We start from the raw sequence: 23,135 nt of genomic DNA, 5'->3' as shown, positions 1-23,135 counted from the left end.
GACACCGATCAGTGGTGCAAAGTAACTCAGCATATTGACTGAAGTACTGAACTTTACTTGAGTATTTTTTGTTACTATACAGGGCGTTGCAGTGGTTAGCATGGTTGCCTCACAGCAAGAGGGTTCCTGGTTCAAACCCTGAGGTGGGGGAGTCCACATGCTCTCCCTGTGTCAGTGTGGGTATCCTCCAGGTACTCCAGCTTCCTCTCACAGTCCAAAGACATGCAGGTTAATTGGTGACTCTAAATTGTCCATAGGTGTGAATGTGAGTGTGAATGGTTGTCTGTCTCTATGTGTCAGCCCTGTGATAGTCCAGCGACCCGTCCAGGGTGTACCCTGCCTCTCACCCAATGTCAGCTGGGATAGGCTCCAGCCCACCTTCGACCCCTAACAGGATAAGGGGTTACAGAAAATTAATGAATTGTGTTACTTTGAATTTGTAAAGAAAACTTTGTGAATGAAGAATCCAAAACTAGAGAAAATTCTTGATGAAGTATATAGGGACCATTAACAGCCACAAAATATTTCAAAAATATCTCTTTACCACCTTTCACACAACTCATGCAGTATGATCCAAGTCTCATTTATCCAGTCGTATGCTCAGTACTTCCTGAACACATGCAACTATTTTAAATGCTTAATCAGTGCAGGTGCTCTGCTTGTCGATGTATGAGACAAAACTTATTTTAGCCACCTAAAAAATGTCAATATGGGTTTAAGTGTATGCTACGTTTAGAATATTTTCACTGCTCTACCTTACTGTCAGACAGCTCTCTCAGACAGGGGAAGTGAACTGAAAGTGAAACTTATTTATGCTCTCTTCAAAGCCAGACACAGTAATTTTACGCCACTGAACACGGGAGCTGCTGGTCTACCTCTGCCTCGATCAGTGAGTTTGTTTGTAAATGGGACATAATGAAATAAAGAAATCATATAAAGAGATACATATACTGAACAGTGACCAAATGGCAATCACATACGGTAACTGGTTCTGCTCTGTTTGTCTTGATTGACTGACAAAGAGCTGATGAAATGAAATGGCGTTGTGGAATTAAAAGGACATAAAAAGAACAGCTTGAATGGAAATGCAAAGGAGCTTTCACAATGTCAGAGTTATATTTGTCCTGTATTTCTTCCTGTGATTCGTGTCTTATAGATTAATCCATACTGAGTGCTTTAATTGATATTTTTCCCACAGAGTAGTTGGATAGAGATTTTTTTCTGCTGTGCAAAGTCCATGGAGCAAACCCATTAGAGCTACATTAGAGGACAATTTTACCAACAAAAGTGTGAGGCCGAGATGAGCTCCAAATACGAGCTGTTTTTGAGGACACACAATGTTCATCATCATCATCAGCATCATTAATTTCCTCAGCTCTATTCACCTGTTTGTTCCTTTAACTCTTCACACATCCACATGACCTATTTCATTTAGTAACCCCGGAGAAGAAGATGGTGCAAAAGAAGCCTAATTAAAAATGTGGAGCCCACAGTGGAGTTTTTGTTCTGGAGAACTTCAGAGATCTGTTGTCATTATTGGAGCGTGTTCACGCCTTGAGCTGAGCTCTGTCAACAAGAACTTCACCTGAGGCTTTGTGAGGAGGCTCATTAAACTTCTATATCTAGATGACACTTTTTGGAAGGTGTTACAGTAATGGAAGCTGACAAGATAGTTGAAGTTTATTTCAACTTCAGACAAGCAAGTGAAGACTGAAAGTAGGTCATGATTTAGTGAAGACTAGTCCTGTTGAACACTGGTCGTTTAACATAATCCATATTTTGATTACAGTCTACAGTCATGCTCGCAACTCTGTAAGGCCGTATACTTGCAGAAAAGCTTTAAGCTAAATTAAACATGCTAACTAAATGACAATGCTAATATATTGATGTTTAGCTGGTATAATGTTTACCATCTTAAATTATCATCCCCAAAAACAAAACAAAAAATATCTGTCTGGAGTTTTATAAGCTACAACACATGTTAATTGACTCTTCATTCAAGTGTGTCTCAAATCACACACTTCCATGTAGTATATTATGTGCACTATGTACTCATTGGCATAGTGCCCGAATTTCAACAGGGTAGTGTTGTCTCAAACCAAACAGCCGTACACCACTTACCGGAAATGACGACCGCAAATTAGCTAGTTAGCAAACTAGCATTAGCATTCGCGTTATCGTTCACGGTACCAAATCATTACAGACTGCTAAATGAACCCAATAAACATACTGCTGGCTTATACCCGACAACAGTATAGTGGTGCTTAGTGCATAAAACACATGTATTTGTACAATGCAGCGACGTTCACGGTCGCACAGTCCTCCGCCGCCATCTCCAGTTTGAAAAGTGGTCCCTCCCCTTCCGCTACATAGCCAAGATGGCGACCATTGAGGGCGAGAAGTGTCCATAGTTCCACACTCAACTTCTTGACCGTTTTGAGTGCACCATCCGGGTACTCATAGTGCACTGCATTTTTCCATACTTCTCAGTGTGAACGCACTTATGCACTCAAAATATTAAGTGTAAGTACAGAAGTACACGATTTGAGACACAGCAAGAGTCACATGATGATAGTATCCACATTTCACTGCAGACACCATTCATGGCCACAGATGGTGGAGTAGATTCTCCACATGATGAGGGTGGATTATTGATGATCCTGTGCTAATACTTTCATACCATCTAGTACTGAATTATTGATGGATGGGTAACCAAATTGGCTGACTCAGGAGCTGAACATCTGATAATCAGGCCCAGGCAAAAAAAATGACGCAAGAACAGGGAAACGCGTCAGCTATCATATCTGATAAACACAGGCAGAACATATTTGTTGTCAAAATTATGCACAAACGCATATGTGCATTGCATGCCTACACAGTCTATATATAGACTTCTTCATATGTTATATAGACTACATATGGACATCTTCTCCCACACTGGATCTGCACATCTTATTAACATATCTACCACCTGGTGCACAGAAGCAAAGAAGATAACATCCTCATAACATCCTCAGTTTTTGGAGAACTGACTTCGGCCAAAGCTTAGAGAGTCTACATCTCTGCTGTCTACTTCCCGGGTTTTATTGTCTCTGCAGTTAGCATGTAGATGAATCCAAAGAGCCAGACATCATAACTGACCCACTCCTTCAGCCCAAAAGGTTCCTTGATCACCTGAACACACAGGACATTCATCAGCACCTACAGTTTTACCAGATGAAAGGCAGACTAGGTGATCACTGACATGAGGTGCTGGTTCGACCGATTCATTCTGAACTCGTCTGTTACTGTGTTATTGAGGTTGGTGCGTCTGATGTGATGATGAGTGCTTTCACAGCACTCTCCTCAGGACCCCAGGTACCATCTCCTGCAAACTGCTTCCTGCAGTGCGAATTACGGCACCAGTAACACCGGTCCTGTTAATCAGACTCACCCAGGAGGGGTGGAATCCCATAAAGCTGATTGACATGAAATTTTATACAATCATTCGCAGCTGCCGGATGATGATCCTCCAATCCTTCCTGCAGCACAGGCACAAGGTTGACATATCTGGAATTGAGTGAAATGTCTCAACAACTATTGGACGGATAGTTGCAAACTTTGATTCACACATTTATGTCCACTTTCGGATGAATTCAAATAAGTTCCGTGATCCCTTTAACTATTATCTTTTCAAATTTTTATTTCCTCCAACACTTTATGTCCAAATACCTGCAAAGAAGACATTCCCATCAACTTCAGCTGTACTTTGTGATTTTCTGCAAATCAGCAGATGATAGCGTGCTAATATGCTAACTTAAATGCTGAACATGGTTACTATAAACATCAGAATTGTAGCATTTAGCATGCTGGTGTTAGCATTCTGGGTGTCATGCCATTTTTCCTGCAGTAAATTTCAGTTTCCCAGTCGCATTTGAGCCACAATCCCGGGTGTATGTACTGATCCTACACGGCATTTCCTCATGGCTTTTAAGTCCCTAAACCTCTGTGTTTTTACCGACCTTTCGCAGCAATTCCCAGGGGCAATTGGGCTACCGATACCAAGTGTTTGTACCGCCCATTTGCAGTGTTTCCCAGTGGCGTTTGAGCCACTGCTCCAAGGTTTTTTTACCGACCTTTCATGGTATTTCCCAGTGACGACTGAGCCACCAAACACAGTTGTTCTTCACCAACCTGTCCCTGCTTTTCCAGCAACTTTTGTGCCACCAAACATGGGTGTTTCAGGCCAAAACATGAGCCTTTTTCAAACCATATTCTTTGAAATTTTGGACCATCCGATCAATAGGCATGCCTCAACATGAAGCTCAAACTATCATGTCCCTACAGCCAAACAAAGCAGCTAGCAGTGCTGCAAACTTTTAGTCTTGTTATGAACATTTGTGACCTAGACTCATCATGTCTAGGTCACATGAAGTTGTGCACACCACACATTAAAAGAGAGGAATTTAATATTTAGATGTGCATTGCTTTGTATTGGGATTTTTACTACATATAGGCCACTGGCCTTTTTCTACGTTTAGATAGACCTGTTGACCAACTGCTTGCTTTTCCCCTTCTTCTAGTCCTCAGTAAAACCAAGAAAGTGGAGCACATCGCCCCACGTCTAAGAGCTTTGCACCGGCTTCCTGTGAATCAAAGAATTGATTTCAAAATACAATTACTACCGTTCAAAGCATGTTTTGTGGCCAAAATACATGTCTGATATGTTGCTTTCTTATGAGCCAACACGCACAAGTTTCTATACACCGCAGATCTGGAATAAACTTAGAGAACAGCTTAAAATGTTTCCAGCTTTTCCTGAGGTAATGTAAAGATTAAAGACATTCTCATATGTCTATTAAATCCTTTAAATCTACACTACACCCTTTTTTCCTATTTTATGGATTGTCTCATTTTCAGTTTTGTTTGTTTTGTATGTTTATGCTCATGTAAAGCACGTTGAATTGCTGTTGTGTCTGAAATGTGCGGTATGAATAAACGTGTATTGGTCACATGCTTTGGGACAGAATAGAAGTTTAAAGTACAGTCACAATGTTGTGGTGTCACAGTGAAGTTTGCGTGGTAGCTTGACTAAAAAACTAATAGTAGGTTGGATTACTTGCAATTATAAAATGATTAATTTGATATTTTATAGCCTTTTCATGCTTCTATTATTTAGGAACCACATAATATTATATGACTGTGGAACAATAGGCTGCATTTTAATGATAGTGCAAATTATCCCAGAGTTTCAGTAATGTCACTTTTCATATGGTAATTTGTCATTTGACGACACTGGAAACTTATTGAAGATGGTATTTAACACAGTGCGGTCATTAAGACGCTATAATTAATTGTTCTATAATAACAGGACTTGTTTTCTGGATGAATCCCATCACACCATCATCATCACACCAATATTATTCTTCATCATTTCAGGGCCAACTCAGAAAACGAAAGCCTGGTAAAACATTCCAGTGATATGATCTCACTCTGTGGCTCGGTCTTTTTTGGGTTTGTATTGGTATTTTTCCTGAAATTATTCAGTTTTCACAGTCCTTTCATTATTAATTTATCTCTCCACTCCACTCAGCCTTTCCATCCGTACCAGCCAATATCTTTTTATTGATTTGCTCTGAATGTCTAAAAATATTTAATGTCATCTTGTTACACACTTTGTTACTTGTTACAAAGCTGAATGATATAGAAGATCAGTATTGGTGTTTGATGTAGAATTTATCATGTCATATACAATTTGTGTTTCTTTTTTACCTCTTCTTTTCAAATACTGTCTGTATCGTATGTAAGTGATATTTTATTCAGATCTAGTTTATTCTGTTGGAAATGTAAAAGAAAACCCTTCAGTTGAATTTGTCTTCAGTAGAGGTACAGTTAAATCTGTCACTCTTTCTAGTTCTGTTATGTTTTTTACATGATAATATGGGGCTGACCTTTTATTTAAAGAATTCCTTTAACATGCATGCTACAATCTCCAAATGAATCATATAAAGAATCTAGTTCACCATACAGTTTAGCGTTTATATAGATTTAGAGGGACAGTTCACCCCAATATTCAAAATCCATATTTTTCCTCTTACCTGTAGTGCTATTCATCAGTCTAGATTGTTTTGGTGTGAGTAACCAAGTGTTGGAAATATCAGCTGTAGAGACGTCTGCCTTCTTTGAATATAATGGAACAAGACTGCGCTCAGCAAGTACATTTGAAAAACATCAACATCAATGTCTCTGTCCAGAAATCATGACCTGGCTACTCAAGATAATCCACAGACCTTGTTGTGAGCAGTTTCATGTAGGAACTATTTCCTTTCTACTGAACTACACCCGCCAACTGTATCACAGTGCAGAAGGAAGTGTGCATCTACTGCTAGCTCACCTTGTACCACTGAGCAAGCTAACGTTACAGTTCAGCCAAGGAGGACGGCATTAATATTTACATTTCACACTGTCACGAGCATGAGCCTCTTGAGTAGATGTACTCTTCCTTCTGTGCGATGATTTGGTTCATGTAGTTCTTTTTGCTTTGAGCACCACAAGCTGAGAGCCATCTAGTTCCATTATATGACTAGAGAAGGCAGACATCTCCATAACTGATATCTCACACACTCTGCAACTCACACTTAAACAACCTAGATTGATTAACAGCACTACAGTTAATAGGAAACATATGGATATTTGAGTTGGGGGTGAACTGTCCCTTTAAATATATAAGAAAGATAAACTGTATGGCTCATGCATCAATTTAAGTTATTTTATCGCTTCTTCCAAACTGTACGAATGAGTTTCAGGTTCCTTGCACACAAATTAGTGTTTTTAAGAGGAATGAAAAAAGCATAGACAACAAGCCTAAAGATGCAAAAGTCTGCAGTTTGCTGTTGTTCGCTTGCTGCAGATATGAAAGTGAATAAACTAGAGACTATGAGATAAACTATAGTGCACAGAGTAAATCTAAAACAAAACCCCACAGTTCTCAAACTCAAGCTCAGTGTACAGCAGGTGCCAATTAGGAGAACAATTAATTCCTCTTTGTCTTATAGAGCTCAGATGGAGTCAGCGGTGTACGAAAGCCAGAGTTAGGTACACAAACTGTAGCAGCTATGGATTTGAAGGGCTTTCCCTGAACAGTTTCAGAATCATATAGAAAGCAGATTGAATGCAAGTGTAGAGAGGTAAGAGCAGATGATCTGCATTTCTCCAGGAGGCAGGTGTGGATTCAGCAGCCATACAGACTTGAAACCATAATCCCTCTCCCTTGTGTCAGGCATAATCAGGCTGATCTGAAGCCCATATGAGAGGGGCGAGAGAATGAGAATGACTGCCCATCGAGCCTTCAACAAGCCAGTGATGCTGATGGCAGAGCGAGAAGAGGGAGCATTAAATGTTCATGGCTGCTGCGTGTAGGGTTCCAGATGACACCAGTGACCAAAGCAATTGATATTTACTCTGATCTCCCCTAAGACAGTGGCGTCAAAGGGCAGCATGACGTCAGTCACTTCAGTTATGTGTCCGCTGGAATCTCATATGAGTGCATCTTGTCTTTCCAGGAATAGTGTCTCTCTTCTCAGCAGTATGTAGAAAAAACACGCACTAAGACATATGATGTGGGCACAGGTATAAAGGAAGTGGAAGTGCAGGGTGTCAGTGTCACATCAGTCTGACTCACCGGATGAAAACTGTGGCTATAAGCCTTCCATAGAGCTGATGATTTCAGCCAACATTCTCCTTTTATTCAGCTATGTGTGTTGCTGATTCTGAATCACCTTTGCAATCGGAAACAACATGAATAACCTCCACACTAACAAGTTACACACTGAAAATGGCACATTCTGTTAAAGATTGTGCAATAAGGCATGCCTGCTTTGTTCCTCTGGTGAATTGTAAAGATCTACAACAAATAAAACAACTTGTGAACACACCTCAGAAAAGCCCAGACCCTGTCTCATGCACTGTGATGCCCACTGTTGATCCATTTCCTGACACGGCCAGTCATGGTTGATTTGCCACATCTTTAAACTCTGGCAGCAGCATTTGGCACCGAAATACTTCACTAACGTACAGATCAGTTCCACTTCTCAGAGCTTTTGTGATATCGTCATAATAATGTTCTGCCGGAGCCGCATACAGCTTGCAACTCATCTGGGATTTCTCTGGGTCCAGTGAGTCAGGGATCACCTCTAGAGCACTGATTATCAAATTATGTTTGTCTTATTTTATCACTAAAAGTTTAATCACACAGTGACATACAGCTGTGGCGTTTTCTTGTGCAGGGTCATTTTAATAACAAGGTTCACCTCCCCAAGTGCAAATTTTTCAACAAAACAAGTTCACCCCTGACACTGTTTTGCAAGAGCGCCATGGCTGCACCTTAATCATGCTCAAGATGATTGTGACTGGTTTGAAGAAACAAAAACAAGTCAGAGTGTTTTGTTTTTCCCTATAGCAGAAAGATAATCAGTGGTTCACCAGTGTTGACATAGTGCTGAAGAGACAGGTCTGGCTATGTGAGACTAGTGTCAGATAAAAGTAATAAGAATTTTTATTTTTTGTATTGTTTTTTGGTCAAATTTGTTAAGTGACTGCATTTTGCTTCAGTATTAAAGGACCATACTGGTGTTTTTGCACATGTAAGACCATTTACTACCACTCATATTACATCTCTGGTACTTTCCAAGGCATACCACAGTGTTTTATATTTTCCATAGATTTTTTTTGCGTATTTAAATTCAATGGTTCTCATTTATGTCACTGCTGAAATTAAGAAATCCATTGCTGTGTCTGTGTCATAGATCAGTTCAGGAAGGACCTAAATACAGAGTAGCAGGCAGGTTGAAGTTTTAACAAAAAGTAAGCTCAAATGCAGCTGATAAAAATCATCCAGAAAAAGCAGGTAACTGAAAGCAGGACCAAAACTAAACTGAAAACCAACCAGGATAATACAATGAACTCAGGTAAGGGGAACACACAGGTATATATACACACAGATAACTAATCACAGGAACGAGACACAGCTGGAGGAGGAGGACACAGGCAAAAGGAGGGAAATGGGGATTGGCTTACAACAAGGGTATAGAGGGGAACACTAGGGTGGAGCAAACAAGATTAATACAGAACAGGTGTGAAGGGAAGACTCTGGGAACAGGGAAGGACTAACGAGACAGGTGTGACAGAAATCAGGCGGGAAAACACACAAAGACAGGAAGTAAAACCACACATGACACGTGAGGAGAGAATCTACAAAATAAAACAGGAAATTAAACATGAATGAACAACAAAACAAGGAAGAACACAAACTGAAAACCCCAAACGAAGTACACAGGAAAACAGAATATAAACAAACACCCAGGATCACGACAGTCTGCTTCAGCTGTTGTCAAAGTGATGATGATGCCGGATGTGCAAAAGTCACTGCATCAACATGCAACAATGACTGAACTGACAACTTAAACTGAGATTTGCTAACATGGAACACCTGTATCAAGTGTTGCATCAGTTTATGAAGAAAATATCATGGCACTTTCTGTGTGCATAGTCGCTGCTTCTTTCTGTTCTATGGCAGATTGTAAGCAAAAGAGGTCGCAGACTGTCAGTGCCTATTTTACTGGAGGCATTGTTACGTCTGTGAGTCATGTTCTAGCAGTACAACAAAACACAAACACACAACAAAGGCCTCTGCTGCTTTCATGTTTTTTAATAATGCACAAGTTCTAAATATTGAGGGGGATGTGTCAAGCGGTGTAGTGGTAGTGGATCACAGACGCATAAACAATCTAAACTGACGTTATCTAACATTAACAGAGAACAGGTTTTCTTCTTCTTATAATATGTAGTTTTATAACTAGGTTCGGGAACAAAGACCACACCTTGAACACATCCTATTTCCGCCCAAAAGTATTTAAGAAGTTCTCTTTCTCTTCGACACATTTCTCACATCCCACCCATCCAATCCCTTCTTGACTCTTGTGTCTTTTCTCTGCTCCTTTCTGCATACAGGAACCAGTGGGGGCTCTATCTGAAGCCAAGCTCATGATGAGACAGATCGCCCCCTCAGTCTCACACCCGGGATCCCTCCTGCGTTCCTGCCTTCAACCCAACACATCCGTCATCGTGCTCACCTGCTACCCAGAATCCCAGCCTTCATCCCTCAACTCTCGGTCTTCCATCCCTTCATGCAATAAACCATTCTTAATCTTTATCTTATTGGTGTGGTCTTTGTTAGTGAAGTTAATAGACAGACAGTGTTAGCTAGGTAGCATGCTAGCAAGTCATCTTCTTCCACATTAAAGGGTGTTAGATAGCAGTGGTTCCCAAGTGGTCCAGCCATGGTCCAGAGTTCTCCTTAGTCATTAGTTCAAGGTCCACACAGTTAGATATATTCAGTGTCATACTTGCATTTGAGCATTGCGTCAAGCTGATTTGCTGTCTCTGTCAAGTATCTGTCCATTAGTTACTCACTCTACAGCAGGAAATGACACTTGAAAATAAAAGCTCTGTGCTGGAAATTCACTGTGCTTCAAAACTTGACACACTTGCGAATCACTTGCGGTCCATTTACAGAGGACCCACAACCAAGTAGCTGTGAACCACTCTTATATAGGGACGTCTGCAACCAAGGAAAATAAGCCAAATACATGCTTGACAAACGTGAGTTTTTTGTAGTTCCTCATGATTTTGAATTATTTTACATCACTTAAGTTATTCAGTTCATGCAAAGCTGACACACACTCCTGTCTTAAGTGTCCAGCAGTGATTATAGCCTAACAATTGAGATTTTCTGACCAGGTTTCTGATCAGGGCACATCCCGAGGCAGACCCAGAACACGCTGGAGGGATTACATATCTCATCTGGGGAGATGGGCATCTGGATGGATGGATGGATGGATGGATGGATGGATGGATAGCTGACAGTTAGGTTACGAAAACCATGTTGTGACCTGATGATCAAATTCAGACCACAACTCCAAAACCTGATCATAAAGGCAGAAAAGATAATTGGCATACTTCCTCCATCTTCTCCTCCTCAGGAGATATTTGAGGAGACAGTTAGGAAGCAGGGCCTAAAAACCACCACTGACCCAAACCACATCCTTCATAAGGAGTATGAGTTGCTGCCTACAGGCAGAGAGTACAGGTTACCAAACTGTAAGATGAACAGATTTACATTTTCGTTAGTTCCATTATCTATCAAACTACTTAACAAGAGGAAGTGTGTGTGTGTAATATTCTTTTGTAGGGCATCTGTGCAATGATTTGGGTAGGACATCTGTGTAACAGGGCATCTGTGTAACTCCTGGCTCTTGGGTATCGTTCAGTACTCTTGGGGTGTGTGGATCTGGGGGTGATGCTGTATTTTAATTGTAGTTTGATTGTACATGTGTGTGTCTGTGTTCTCTCAAATGTCCAAGACAAATCTCTCCTATTATCTTATCTTATCTTATCTTATCTTATCTTATCTTATCTTATCTTATCTTATCTTATTCTATCTCTCTCTCTCTTTTTCTTTTTCTACTACACGTAAACCCATGAATATGAAAAATGACTCATTGCAGTTAGCTGAGAAATATAAACTTTATCATGCTTTTTATCCAGAAAAAAACTGAGCTCCCATGTTTACTTGCATTTGTTTACCGGCGAGTCTTGCTCTCCTCAACATGGCAGCATTGTCAGCATGGGATCCAGTGGCCAATGAGACATCTATGTTTCTCTATATATTGTAGTTAATGAGGTGGGGGTGCTACTAAGGAGATGGGTAGGTTACCAAGTGTACTGTGGAAATAGAATCTAATCTTCTATAGGGCATACCCTCCTATATTTTATTCAGTTTGATTCAATTGTATTCATCCCGAGGGAAAGCATCAAAGTGCAGTAAATACAATTTTAATGATTCACAACCAGTAGTAGCCAGAAAACCAGTGGGTTCCCCGGGTCAGGAAACCAATAGAGTATTAAATATATGGAAAAATATACAAATATATGAGATAGAAGTGTTTTCAAGGAGCAAAAACAAAAAAGCGACATGACTGAGAAAGTGAAATTGCACTACATTGATAAGTGATCATGATATTGAAGAATAACACATGATGTCGTGAAAGATTTGCATAAGATAGTCAAAAGTAGTAATGCACATCGTGTGAAATGTGTAGTGCACCTAATGTAGGTGAATGTTGCTGTCAGTGTCCTGTGTTTCAGCTCCCCTCCCTACAGAACGGGGAGGAGTTATACAGTTTGATGGCCACAGGTAGAAAAGATCTCCTGGAGTTCTGTGGTGGCTGAATGTGCTCTGACTCCAGAGTGGCCTGCAGGGAGGTGAGAGGCGTTGTCCAGAATACTGAGTAGTCTTCTCAATGGCTTTTTGTATGATAAGTGGGTATATTGTGAACGACCAGAAAAAGAGGTGGGTATATCCTGTATACCTGTACGGTCAATTTGGGAAATGGTTAATCCAAATAGGAAAAAAAACATATTAGAAGTTACTGTGGAAGTAATTTTGGATGTGGAAGTAAAAAAGAAAATGCTGAACAGGTGTGAAACTTTCTTTGTTGGTGACTTTCTTTGTGCTCAGATGAACTAGCTGCAGTCTGGCACAGACAGCAGCAGAGAATATGAAACACACAGCTCAGCAAAAATCACGCAACCAAAGTTTGTGTTTCTGGAGCGGAACGCCCTGACTGATTCTTCCAAGTGTGACTGGAAAATTATAACTTCATTTTTGGACAATCACATAATCTGGCCTACATCTGCGGTGAGAAATTGCCGGTGTAACTGCGAATTTGATTCACGCCTTGCTGCTGGAAAGCAACACATTTGGGGGATTTACTGTATTTGCAGGCCATTGTGATCAAAAGGACTCATTATAATAACTGGAGAGACTCTGAGGAAGGAAAAAGAAAGACAAACAGTGAGTGTGTGCGTGGCAGACAGAAGAGGGGAGGGGGTATTTACATACATTATAGGTGTGCAGGTATAAGAAGTGCACAGGGCACACTCAACTCTCCTCACACTCTAATATACCTGTCATATACCGGCCCTCAGTCAGCTGCTGCAGCTGGAGCTGTGCAGGACTCTGTGCTTCTCTCCAGCCCTCTGCTCTCCTCTCTCTCTGCTATGGTCGTCCACATACGCGGTTGCAATTTCAGCACCACAGACAGCTCTCTCTCCGGCTCCGGCTCCAGCCTCAGCAGCACCGTCGCCTCCACCCTGCGAGACTCCCCGGCGTCCCACAGCCCCGGCGGGCTGAGCCGGACCGGACACACGGTGGTGGCGGTATGCCTCGGCTTCATCTTAGTGGCGGGGATCCTCAACAACTTTTTCGCTCTGCTCATCTTCGCAAAGTTTCGCTCCCTGTGGACGCCCATCAATGTCATCCTGCTGAACATCAGTGTGAGCGACATCCTCGTGTGCGTCTTCGGCACACCCTTCAGTTTCGCTGCGAGTCTGCACGGCAGGTGGCTCATTGGAGAGTACGGCTGCAAGTGGTACGGGTTCGCCAATTCCCTCTTTGGTGAGTGAAGAACTTTGTGTGTGTTTACTCCTGTTTTCCACGCACTTGTGTTCAATATAGAAAGTTATATGATGGACTGGTGGGAATGGCTCCAAAGTGAAACTGTAACCTGATGATGGCGCTATATGAAAAGTCAGAGAATCATAAAAGTTATTACAACTCATCCTGAGGGAAACATGACTATTTGTACTAAATATCATGGCAAACAATCCATTAGTTGTTCAATCATTTCTCTCAAACCACATATTTACACCTTGTGGTGGCGCAACAGGAAGTCAGGGGTCACCAAAGTCATCAGGATTCTGTGTGCAGGAACCAATAATGTCTCTCAAATAATTCATGGCAATCCATCAAATGCTTGCTGAGATATTTCAGTCTGGACCAAAGGGGTGGACTGAGCCACTGTGGGTTTTGTTTGAGACCCAAATACTCATGAAAACGGGGTCATTTGGAACATATTAAAAAGAAAACACATTTAATGTAAGTTTTAGGCAAAGACCTGCTGCTTCTGTGGGTTTTTGTGTTAGCGTATTTATTATATATTATGTCTCATTCATGTGTAAATAGGAACATACAATGCTGTTTCTATAAAGCAGCACACAGGAAAAAGTCTCTGAGTGGTTGATGTATTAAAGTCTGGACCAAAGATGTGGACTGACAGACACAAGCTTTAAACTAAATTAACTTATATAGACATGTAATATCCTGCTTCTTCTTCTTCTGTGTGTAAGGCTTAATTGTACAGTGAACTGTGTCCTTGGAGTTTCATTTGTGTGTGACAAACTTGCTTTGTAGCTGTTCCCAAGACAGTTATCTGTAAACTGGGGGCCTCCTGCTCTTTATAAGTTTTATTATATGATGTGACTGAATCTATTCTTCTCTGTCAGACCTTCGGAGGACTCCAGGTGTCAGAGCTCTGACCTTCCAGCTGAAATGGATTGACTCGTATTATTCTGTTATGTCACTTAATTAAATAACACAAAATACAGCTTGATTGGTTCACTCCTCATGTATTCACTTCTGCCACCACAGTTACAAGTGGTTCAGGTATTACAGTGTACAGCAGCTCTGCGCGTGCTTTGTCCAAGTGGCAGAACACAGCTCATGGCGTATAAAACCAACATTAAGGTTTTAATTGCATTACATTATTCAGATAGCCAGTGAGTTAAGTGCCAGTCTATATGTTGCGCTGCATTTCTAATTTATGCAGTAGAAGCTTTGTCCTGCTTATGATTAAGAATATATTATAATATACAATATATTGATTTTTTTTTCTGAGAGTGAGTGACCCCCACTCCCCCTTGGAGATTCATGTCCATGGCTATGGCCTTGTGACAGCCGTTGAGCTGCGCTGGCTGAAAAGCAAAATAAATGAAAACTCTGGAACATCATGTGATTGTGTGGGATGTTTCCTTGAATGTCTCCTGGCCTTCAAGTTTCCTGTTGGTAAATAATAGAAGACACAAACCATTCCCACATTCAGGTGAACTGCATTCAGCCACAGAGTTGGTCTTCAGGAAGGTCCTGTCAGTTGGTACACCAATAACTACAGAGAACAGAACAGAATAGAAATCTGTATTGTCCACTTACACGGAAATGTTAAATAACTATCCATTACTCACTCACTCTATAGCATCAAACGGGACATCAAAATAAAAGCTTGTGCCAGAAATTCACTGTACTTCAAAATAAACATTCGTGAGTCACTTGCGGCCCATTTAGAATGGACCCGTGACCCATCAGTTGGGAAACACTGTTCTTAAAAACTTCCTCTGCTAGGGGTTAGGATGCATGAGATAAAGACAATTAATAGGTCATGAGCGGACCAAACGCTGGGGAACAAAATGCTAAATTATTAACAAATAATACATGATTTAAATATACGCTGGATGCTAAGACATGCTTACATTATATGGTATAATATATATATGGTACCACGCTCACATACACAGTAAAGATTGGATCTAGATCGTACCGTGATCCTGATATAGAATTGAGTAAGGAATTTTCCCCTGTTGTGAAGATATAACAAAAAGCACATTAGCACCTTTACATCAGAAATTACATGACAAAGTCTGTTGAACATTTCACATAAAGATTTTGACAAAATATGCATTTACTTTTGCATGTTTTATTAACAACTGTAGTGATTTCTAAGCTAATTAGTTTCCATTTTATTCCAATAAATATGAATCAAATCAAATCAAGCATATTCGTATATAATACATTTAAAAACAACCGCAGCTGACCAAAGTGCTGCACAAAATAAAAGAATGACACACAAATATATAGCATTGCTAAAATAAAAATGCTAAAATATTAAAACCAAACAACCAAACAAAGGCCAATGACAACATGTACATTTTAAGATTTGTCTTACAGTGTCAGTGGAGGGGGAGCATTTGACTCCAGAGCTTTGGAGCAGCTACTGCAAAGGCACGATCTCCCTCACCCACCAGACACCAGACATTGCTCTGAGGATCTAAGAGGTCAGGAGTTGGAGTAGGGGCAGAGAAGTTCAACAATGTACTACTGAGCCTATGTATGGTTTTAAAAACAAATAAAAGAACCTTAAAATCGAGGTTAGACCTTCACAGTTTACAGTTCCTCACTGTAAGTACTGCAATCTGTTGACTTGTGATCTACCTTTATGTCTCCTCTCTCGATCATGAAGGGATTGTGTCCCTGGTGTCCTTGTCTGTCCTCTCCTATGAGCGCTACACCGCCGTGCTGCAGTCCTCCCAGGTCGACATCTCAGACTTCAGGAAGGCCTGGCTCTGCGTTGGTGGCTCCTGGCTCTACTCTCTCCTCTGGACCTTGCCGCCCTTCCTGGGATGGAGCAGCTACGGGCCCGAGGGACCCGGTACCACGTGCTCCGTCCAGTGGCACCTCCGTTCACCCACCAGCGTCTCATACGTGTTGTGTCTCTTCATCTTCTGTCTGCTGCTGCCCCTTCTGCTCATGGTCTACTCTTATGGCCGAATCCTGGTGGCGATCAGGAGGGTGAGTTCAGACTCAAACTGTTACAGTCCTAAATAGGAAAATTATTTTGATCTTCCATATCATGGACATGTTCTTTGCACTGTGGGTTTTGTACGGGACACAAAGACTCACGAAAACAGGGTCATTTGGAGCACATGAAACACAAAACATGTATAACAAAAGAAAACACATGTAATGCAAATTTTAGGCAGAGAGCTGCTGCTTCTGTGGGTTTTTGTGTCAGTGTATTTATTTTATAAGTATATTATGTCTCATTCATGTGTACATAGGAACACTTTTCTATAAAGCAGCACACAGGAGAAAGTCTCTGAATGGCAGATGGCAGCTCAGTGTTAAAGTGACGTCAATCTAAATTTAGATACCTGTGTCATTCGTATGCAAACGGTGTATCTTTACCTACAGTCAGGAAATGTGTTTCCTCTTATGTCTGTCATGATGTGACAACCTTTCCACAGTAATACCACTCATTAGAATTCATGATTTCCCCCTTTTTAGTCATCAGTGGTTCATTAATCCTTCTTCTTCTGAAGAGAAAATACCTTTAAACATTATGTTGGGGGCTCTGGATGAAAACTGTCACCAGATAATCGATACAGTTATTCTGTGAGGTAAAATATTTATATGATAAGCTCAATCAAACGCAAATCTACATCTAAGTTTCCTGAAAAATACATTCATTCATTAATTTTCTGTAACCACTTATCCTGTTGGGGATCCCAGGTGGGGGCTGGAGCCTATCCCAGCTGACATTGGGTGAGAGGCAGGGCACACCCTGGACAGGTCACCAGACTATCACAGGGCTGACACATAGAGACAGACAACCATTCACACTCACATTCACACCTACGGCCAATTTAGAGTCACTAGTTAACCTGCATGTCTTTGGACTGTGGGATGAAGCTAGAGACCCTGGAGAAAACCAACGGTGACATGGGGAAAACATGCAAACTCTCCCACCCTGGGGTTCGAACCAGGAACCTTCTAGCCACTGACAAATACAGCGTTAAGTCAGTTTCTTATGGAAAAAAATATTGCTACCAACCAAGTAGCACAACACAACATGAAATGGGAGAACGTTTAAAAAAAACAGAATATTCACCTCACAGTTTTATGCCTCCATGAACCAGTCAAGTTGCACTCACAGTTTACACTCATGTCTGTAAAAACACCACAGAATATCGATACAATCAGCACAGTTTTAAGGAGGGTTATGACATAATGGCTAGAGAAGTGTTTTTGCAGAAAATTATGATGTCACAGTGAAGATGATCTTTGACCTTTTGGATATAAAATGTTATCATTTCATCATTTTATCCTATCAGATGTTTGTGTGAAAATTTGTCATAATTAGCACATGAATTATTAAATAATGGCCAAAAACATGTTGTGTGAGGTCACAGTGACCTTTGACCTTTGACCTTTGACTTTCGACCACTAACTTCTTCTCAGTTCATTATTTGCGCCAAATTTACGGAAACTCCCTTAAGGCCTTCTTGAGATATTGTGTTCATGAGAATAAGACAGATGCATCGTCACAGTGACCTTGACCTTTGATCAAAAAAATTCTAATCAGTTCATCGTTGCGTCCAAATGGACGTTTGTGCCAAATTTGAAGAAATTCCCTCAAAGTATTACTGAGATATCGCATTCACGAGAATGAGATGGATGAGGTCACAGTGACCTTTGACTTTCAACCACCACATTATAATCAACTCACTATTGAGTCCAAGTGGATGTTTGCACCAAATTTAAGGAAGCGCCCTTGAATCCCTCTTGACATATTGCTTTTACAAGAATGAGACAGATGAGGTCACAGTGACCCTTGAAATTTGATCAAAAATTCTGATCAGTTCATCGTTGTGTCCGAGTGGACGTTTGTGCCAAATTTGAAGAAATTCCCTCAAAGTGTTTTTGAGATATTGCATTCACGAGAATGAGACGGATCAGGTCACAGTGACCTTTGACCACCAAAACCCAATCAGGTCATCCTTGAGTCCAAGAGGACATTGGTGCCAAATCTGAAGAGAATTCCTTCAAGGCATTCTTGAGGTATCGCTTTCACGAGAACGGGATGGGCAGACAGATGTATGGACATACAGACGAACAAGCCAAAAACATATTGCCACAGCTGTCAACGGATTGAAGGCATAAAACAGCACACAGGAGAAAGTCTCAGAGTGGCAGATGGAAGCTCAAAGTTAAAGTGACTTGGATCTAAATTTAGATACTTGTGTCATTCGTATGCAAGCGGTGTATCTTTACTTATAGTCAGGAAATGTGTTCCCAGTTAGTCTGTCATGAAGTGACTACCTTTCCACAGTAAATCCACTGATTAGAATTCATGCTTCCCCCTTTTTCAGTCATCAGTGGTTCACTTATCCTTCTTCTTATGAAGGATAAGTATCCCACCGGCATAATGTCATCATGTCTGGTATGGCTGGATACAACTAGGAACAATTCCCAAACAGTAAAGAATACAAACATTTACAGAGGTTCAGGATATAACACAGATTACATGCATAGACCTGTAATTTTCTCCACATAATGTGCGGCCTTTCACCGTGTCCATCTGCTATGAAGCTTTAATAGCTCTGCTAAAGTGGGCTCTGTTGTGGCTCTTGAGCTGTCAAGATGTTCTTAGGACATTAGATCATAGCTCAGAGGTTGAGTGATGGGTGTCAGACTCCCATTAATGCTTAGTCACATGTTTTCAAGGTATTTTCAAAGAGCATCGGGCCAGATAATCCTAGAAGCCACAGTTCTGTGTTTACGATCTTACAATCAGTTTATCGAGCAGGAGAAGGAATGAGGGCAGTGTCTTCGGCAGAGAGTGCATTGGGTGGGTTCTTAACGGCAGTGACCACCTCTTGCCTTCCAGTGATTCATCCCAACCTTGATTGGGCTTACATAAACCTGCCACTCACACAAATAATTGATAATTAAGGGTTCCCAATTGGTGTTGGGCCTTTCCGTGCACTTTCAGCCACAACCCCTATCAGTGAATCACCTAGATGATATTTTTAGATTGTGGGAGCAACCTGTTACTATTGGATACTGCTGTTATATAACCACCTCAGGGTTTTTTTCTTTTATAAAAACACATACACCGGAGGGAGTCAGAGCAGAGAGGGGCTATGCAGACTTGATTACTGTGTCGGTGAATGGGGGCTCAGCTGCGCATCAGTTTTCCTTGAGCCCCGCCTCAGGCTTTTATTAGAAACTGAGCAATCAGTCTGTGGAGCCTCTGCTGGCTTCTCGAAGGTGGCTTAAAGTGACGCATCGTAAGGAGAGGGGACATTTATATCGACAGCATCAGTGTGGCTCAAGCATGGATTTTTTTTTTACTCTGCATGACAGCACCGCATTTAGATTCATGATGCTGTCTGTAAAGCACACACACTGACTGTTCCATAATTGTGTCTCGCTGAGTTGACAGTGGACACATTTCCTCACAGAAATATACAGTTTTATTCCAAATAAAAGACTCAATTTAAAAAAAATCCTCCTTTTGTCTCTCTGTTATATTTTAGTCTCTATGTAGCTGTGCTGCTTCTCTGATTTCTTCCTGTGGGTAATTGTCCAAGCACAGCAAAAGTTCAGCGATGCAGAAATCACCCACTAATTGAACGTTGTCAGAATATGTATTACATGATAGGGGGTCGAGGAGACAGAGCAACAAAGGTTGTGACCTAATAGCACACAAGGTGAAGTGTAATTGAGTGTGTGGATGTGCAGTAATTTGACAGAAAGGACAGGGCTTCCTTCACTGCGTCGACACTCATTTATGCATGAAGCGCCGTGATGAGCATCACAGTGATTACACAAGACTGCGACCACCACAGGGGAATAAAATCAATACTGAGGAAGTGACAATTACCAGAGATGAGACGCTGCTCTAACCACTTGGCTTATGATGTATGAGCCAATTTTAACCTGCAGCTACAGCACCACAGTGCATCAGGGGAAACCAGCAGGACAGATGTAAAAGAAAAAAATGCAGTACAGTGACCACGGTAGTTTTTTTCTTGAATGTTTCTATGGTTACTGCAACATGACCATTATTGGGTCATACATGTTGGATGGAAGTCCAGATGCCAGTCTACTGACTCAGAGTGGCTCACACTCTGATGGAGGAGTTGTACAGGTTTAGGCCACAGGCAGGAATGATTTCCTGTGGCGCTGTGGTGCACCTTGGGGGAATGAGTCTGTCACTGAATGAATGTGTGACGAATGAACTTCCCACTCACCTACTCACTGTTACCGTAGGGTACTCCTCACGCTGCCAAAAAAAATATTGCCAAGGTGGTTTTAACCTCTGCACTTCTTCCTCTGCTCCTCTTTCATGCCTCCAGGCGGGTAAGATCAATCTGCTGGCAGCTCAGCGCAGAGAGCAGCACATTTTGACGATGGTGTTGTCCATGGTGTCCTGCTACATGGTGTGTTGGATGCCCTACGGCATCATGGCACTGATGGCCACCTTCGGAAGCACGGGACTGGTCACTCCCTTGGCTAGCGTGGTGCCCTCCATCCTGGCCAAGTTCAGCACTGTCGTCAACCCCGTCATCTACATGTTCTTCAACAACCAGGTGAGAGGTGAGGGCAGGGTGGTGATGAACAATGACCCAGAATCACTTTCTCCGCTGCATTTGTTAGCAGATTGGAGTGTGTTATGTAAGATCTGTTAGTTGAAGTGCACAGGACTGCTCAGTCTTATCTGAATATAAAGCAGGTGAAGAGGAGAACTCAATGACACACAGGCCTCTGTGACATTGAGAAGGCAGTCGGGCCTCAGTTAATCTGCTGTCACTCTCAGTGTCTCTTCAGTAGCACCTCTCATGCGCTACATGTAGCACACTACAGTAGATGGCATACTTCTATCATTGTAGCCACAAGAGCTCTATTTCCCCTACAGATGTATATGTGCCGGATGTTGTGTGTTCTTGCTGATTGCTCATACCCAGTGAGTTTTGATTAGGTGCTTTGCAGTTCAGATGAAACTGGGAATTCTTGGAAATGTCTATTTGTTTTTCAGTGCTGTTGAAACATTTACCACAGTGTCCCCTCAAAACCAACCTGTTTGCAGTTTTATCTTGACGTCTTTTGTCCTGAAAATCACCAAATTCATGACCGCAGCCTTTTGTCCCTCCGCACAGTTTTATGGATGCTTTGTGGCCTTCATAAAGTGCAGCGGGGAACCCTCTACTGTTCAAGGAGAGGAGCCAACAAATCCGAGGATGCAGTTCTCTGGTTTCCACAGGCAAAGCAGCCTCAACTCTTCACCCCATCAGACCCCCAGTGGCTACAGAAGCGCCGCCCTCTGCAGCCGGCACAATAACCACCACACTCTGGTCGTCCACTACACCCCGTGAACACTTTTCATCTTTTTTTCATCTGACAGACTGTGAAAGCAAATGTTCGTTTTTCTGAATTACTGTCCAGAATCCAAAGTGCAACTAAGAGACACAAATTGCTCCACAGTGTACTATTGATTTTACATATGAAGATGAATGTCACTGTCAGCTCTCCAACATATGAATGTAAACTCAGTGCCATGTAGTTCAGCCTCAGCTTTATTGCATATTTAATTTAGTTATGTTCTGACCCACCATATGTGAACGAGTCAGTGTACGTGATTTGGATGAATGTGTTTGTTGCAGGTCTAGTGTGTAGGATTTAGTGGCATGACGTAGTGAAGCTGTAGACTTTAAACTTCTCCCATGTGCCAAGTGTGTAGGAGAACTAAGGTGGCCGACAGGAAAAGGTGAATGGCCCTATATAGAGTCTCTAGGGTCAGAGTTTGGATTGTCCGTTCTGGGCTACTGTAGAACAACATGGCGGACACTGTGGAAGAGGACCCGCTCTTTATATACATACAGTATAAACAGCTCATTCTAAGGTAACAAAAACACAATGATTCTTATTTTGAGGTGAATAGATGCCCTTAAATCCTGCACACTGGACCTTTAAAGCAGTCCTCAGCTCTCTGAGAGACATCCATATGAAAGAATGCCAAATAAATGAATGTCTGTCATGGTTTGTATAGATCAGAACAAAACCATCTGTAGGTGAATTTGATTTTCAAGTGTCATCCTGGTTTTTGTTTCTTTTATTTTTTCCATAATAAAAAGCAACCATAGCAAATAGGAGTATTAAATTCAGTCACAACATACTGTAACATTAGAACATCACGATAATGTGATGTTACTTAAAAAAGAGGGAAAACGGGTAATTTAACATACAGAATAAAAAACAAAAAGATCACACAGTGTCTTACACCACAGGCAACAGCTAAGACAAAAAACTAGAAAACTGATAAAGCAGATTTTAGGATTTGTTATTAACATTAAGTATAGTCAGTGTATTTGTATTTGTACATGTAAATACTGGTATATTTATATTTACAGTTGAGAATATTTGTAACCACCAGAGGGAGCTGTGAGTCGTTATATGTGTACATGAAACATGCCATTTGCAGTAGATATGCAGGCTACTCATAGTGATTGCATCATCATAACTATACATATGCTGTATACATAAGTATATAAAAAAACGTTTACATTGCTTTGCTGAATATGTGTCAGCCACTTGGCAGCATCGATTACCTATAATATTTGAAGGAAAAGTGTACCTCAATCTT

General features: G+C 41.3%; 1 protein-coding gene across 1 annotated transcript; it reads left to right on the top strand.

Annotated features, from left to right (window-relative positions):
* Positions 1-13,034: 13,034 nt before the first annotated feature.
* tmtops3a (teleost multiple tissue opsin 3a) lies at positions 13,035-21,867 on the top strand. Its single transcript, XM_050042218.1, has 4 exons — positions 13,035-13,495; positions 16,170-16,498; positions 20,851-21,084; positions 21,652-21,867. Exons 1-4 carry the CDS (start codon positions 13,099-13,101, stop codon positions 21,865-21,867), a joined length of 1,176 nt encoding a protein of 391 aa, XP_049898175.1. The 5' UTR covers positions 13,035-13,098.
* The last annotated feature ends 1,268 nt before the right edge of the window (positions 21,868-23,135 follow it).

This window comes from Epinephelus moara, chromosome 4, assembly GCF_006386435.1.
Source record: "Epinephelus moara isolate mb chromosome 4, YSFRI_EMoa_1.0, whole genome shotgun sequence".
Classification (NCBI taxonomy): Eukaryota; Metazoa; Chordata; class Actinopteri; order Perciformes; family Serranidae; genus Epinephelus; species Epinephelus moara.
This window is presented reverse-complemented; position numbering and strand designations above follow the sequence as displayed.

What these genes read in the sequence shown, in the direction of transcription:
- tmtops3a (XM_050042218.1), top strand. Translation starts at nt 13,099, where the DNA reads ATGGTCGTCCACATACGCGGTTGCAATTTCAGCACCACAGACAGCTCT. An exon ending in TCCTGGTGGCGATCAGGAGG is followed by an intron (nt 16,499 to 20,850) that starts GTGAGTTCAGAC and finishes TCATGCCTCCAG; the next exon opens with GCGGGTAAGATCAATCTGCT. An exon ending in ACATGTTCTTCAACAACCAG is followed by an intron (nt 21,085 to 21,651) that starts GTGAGAGGTGAG and finishes CCCTCCGCACAG; the next exon opens with TTTTATGGATGCTTTGTGGC.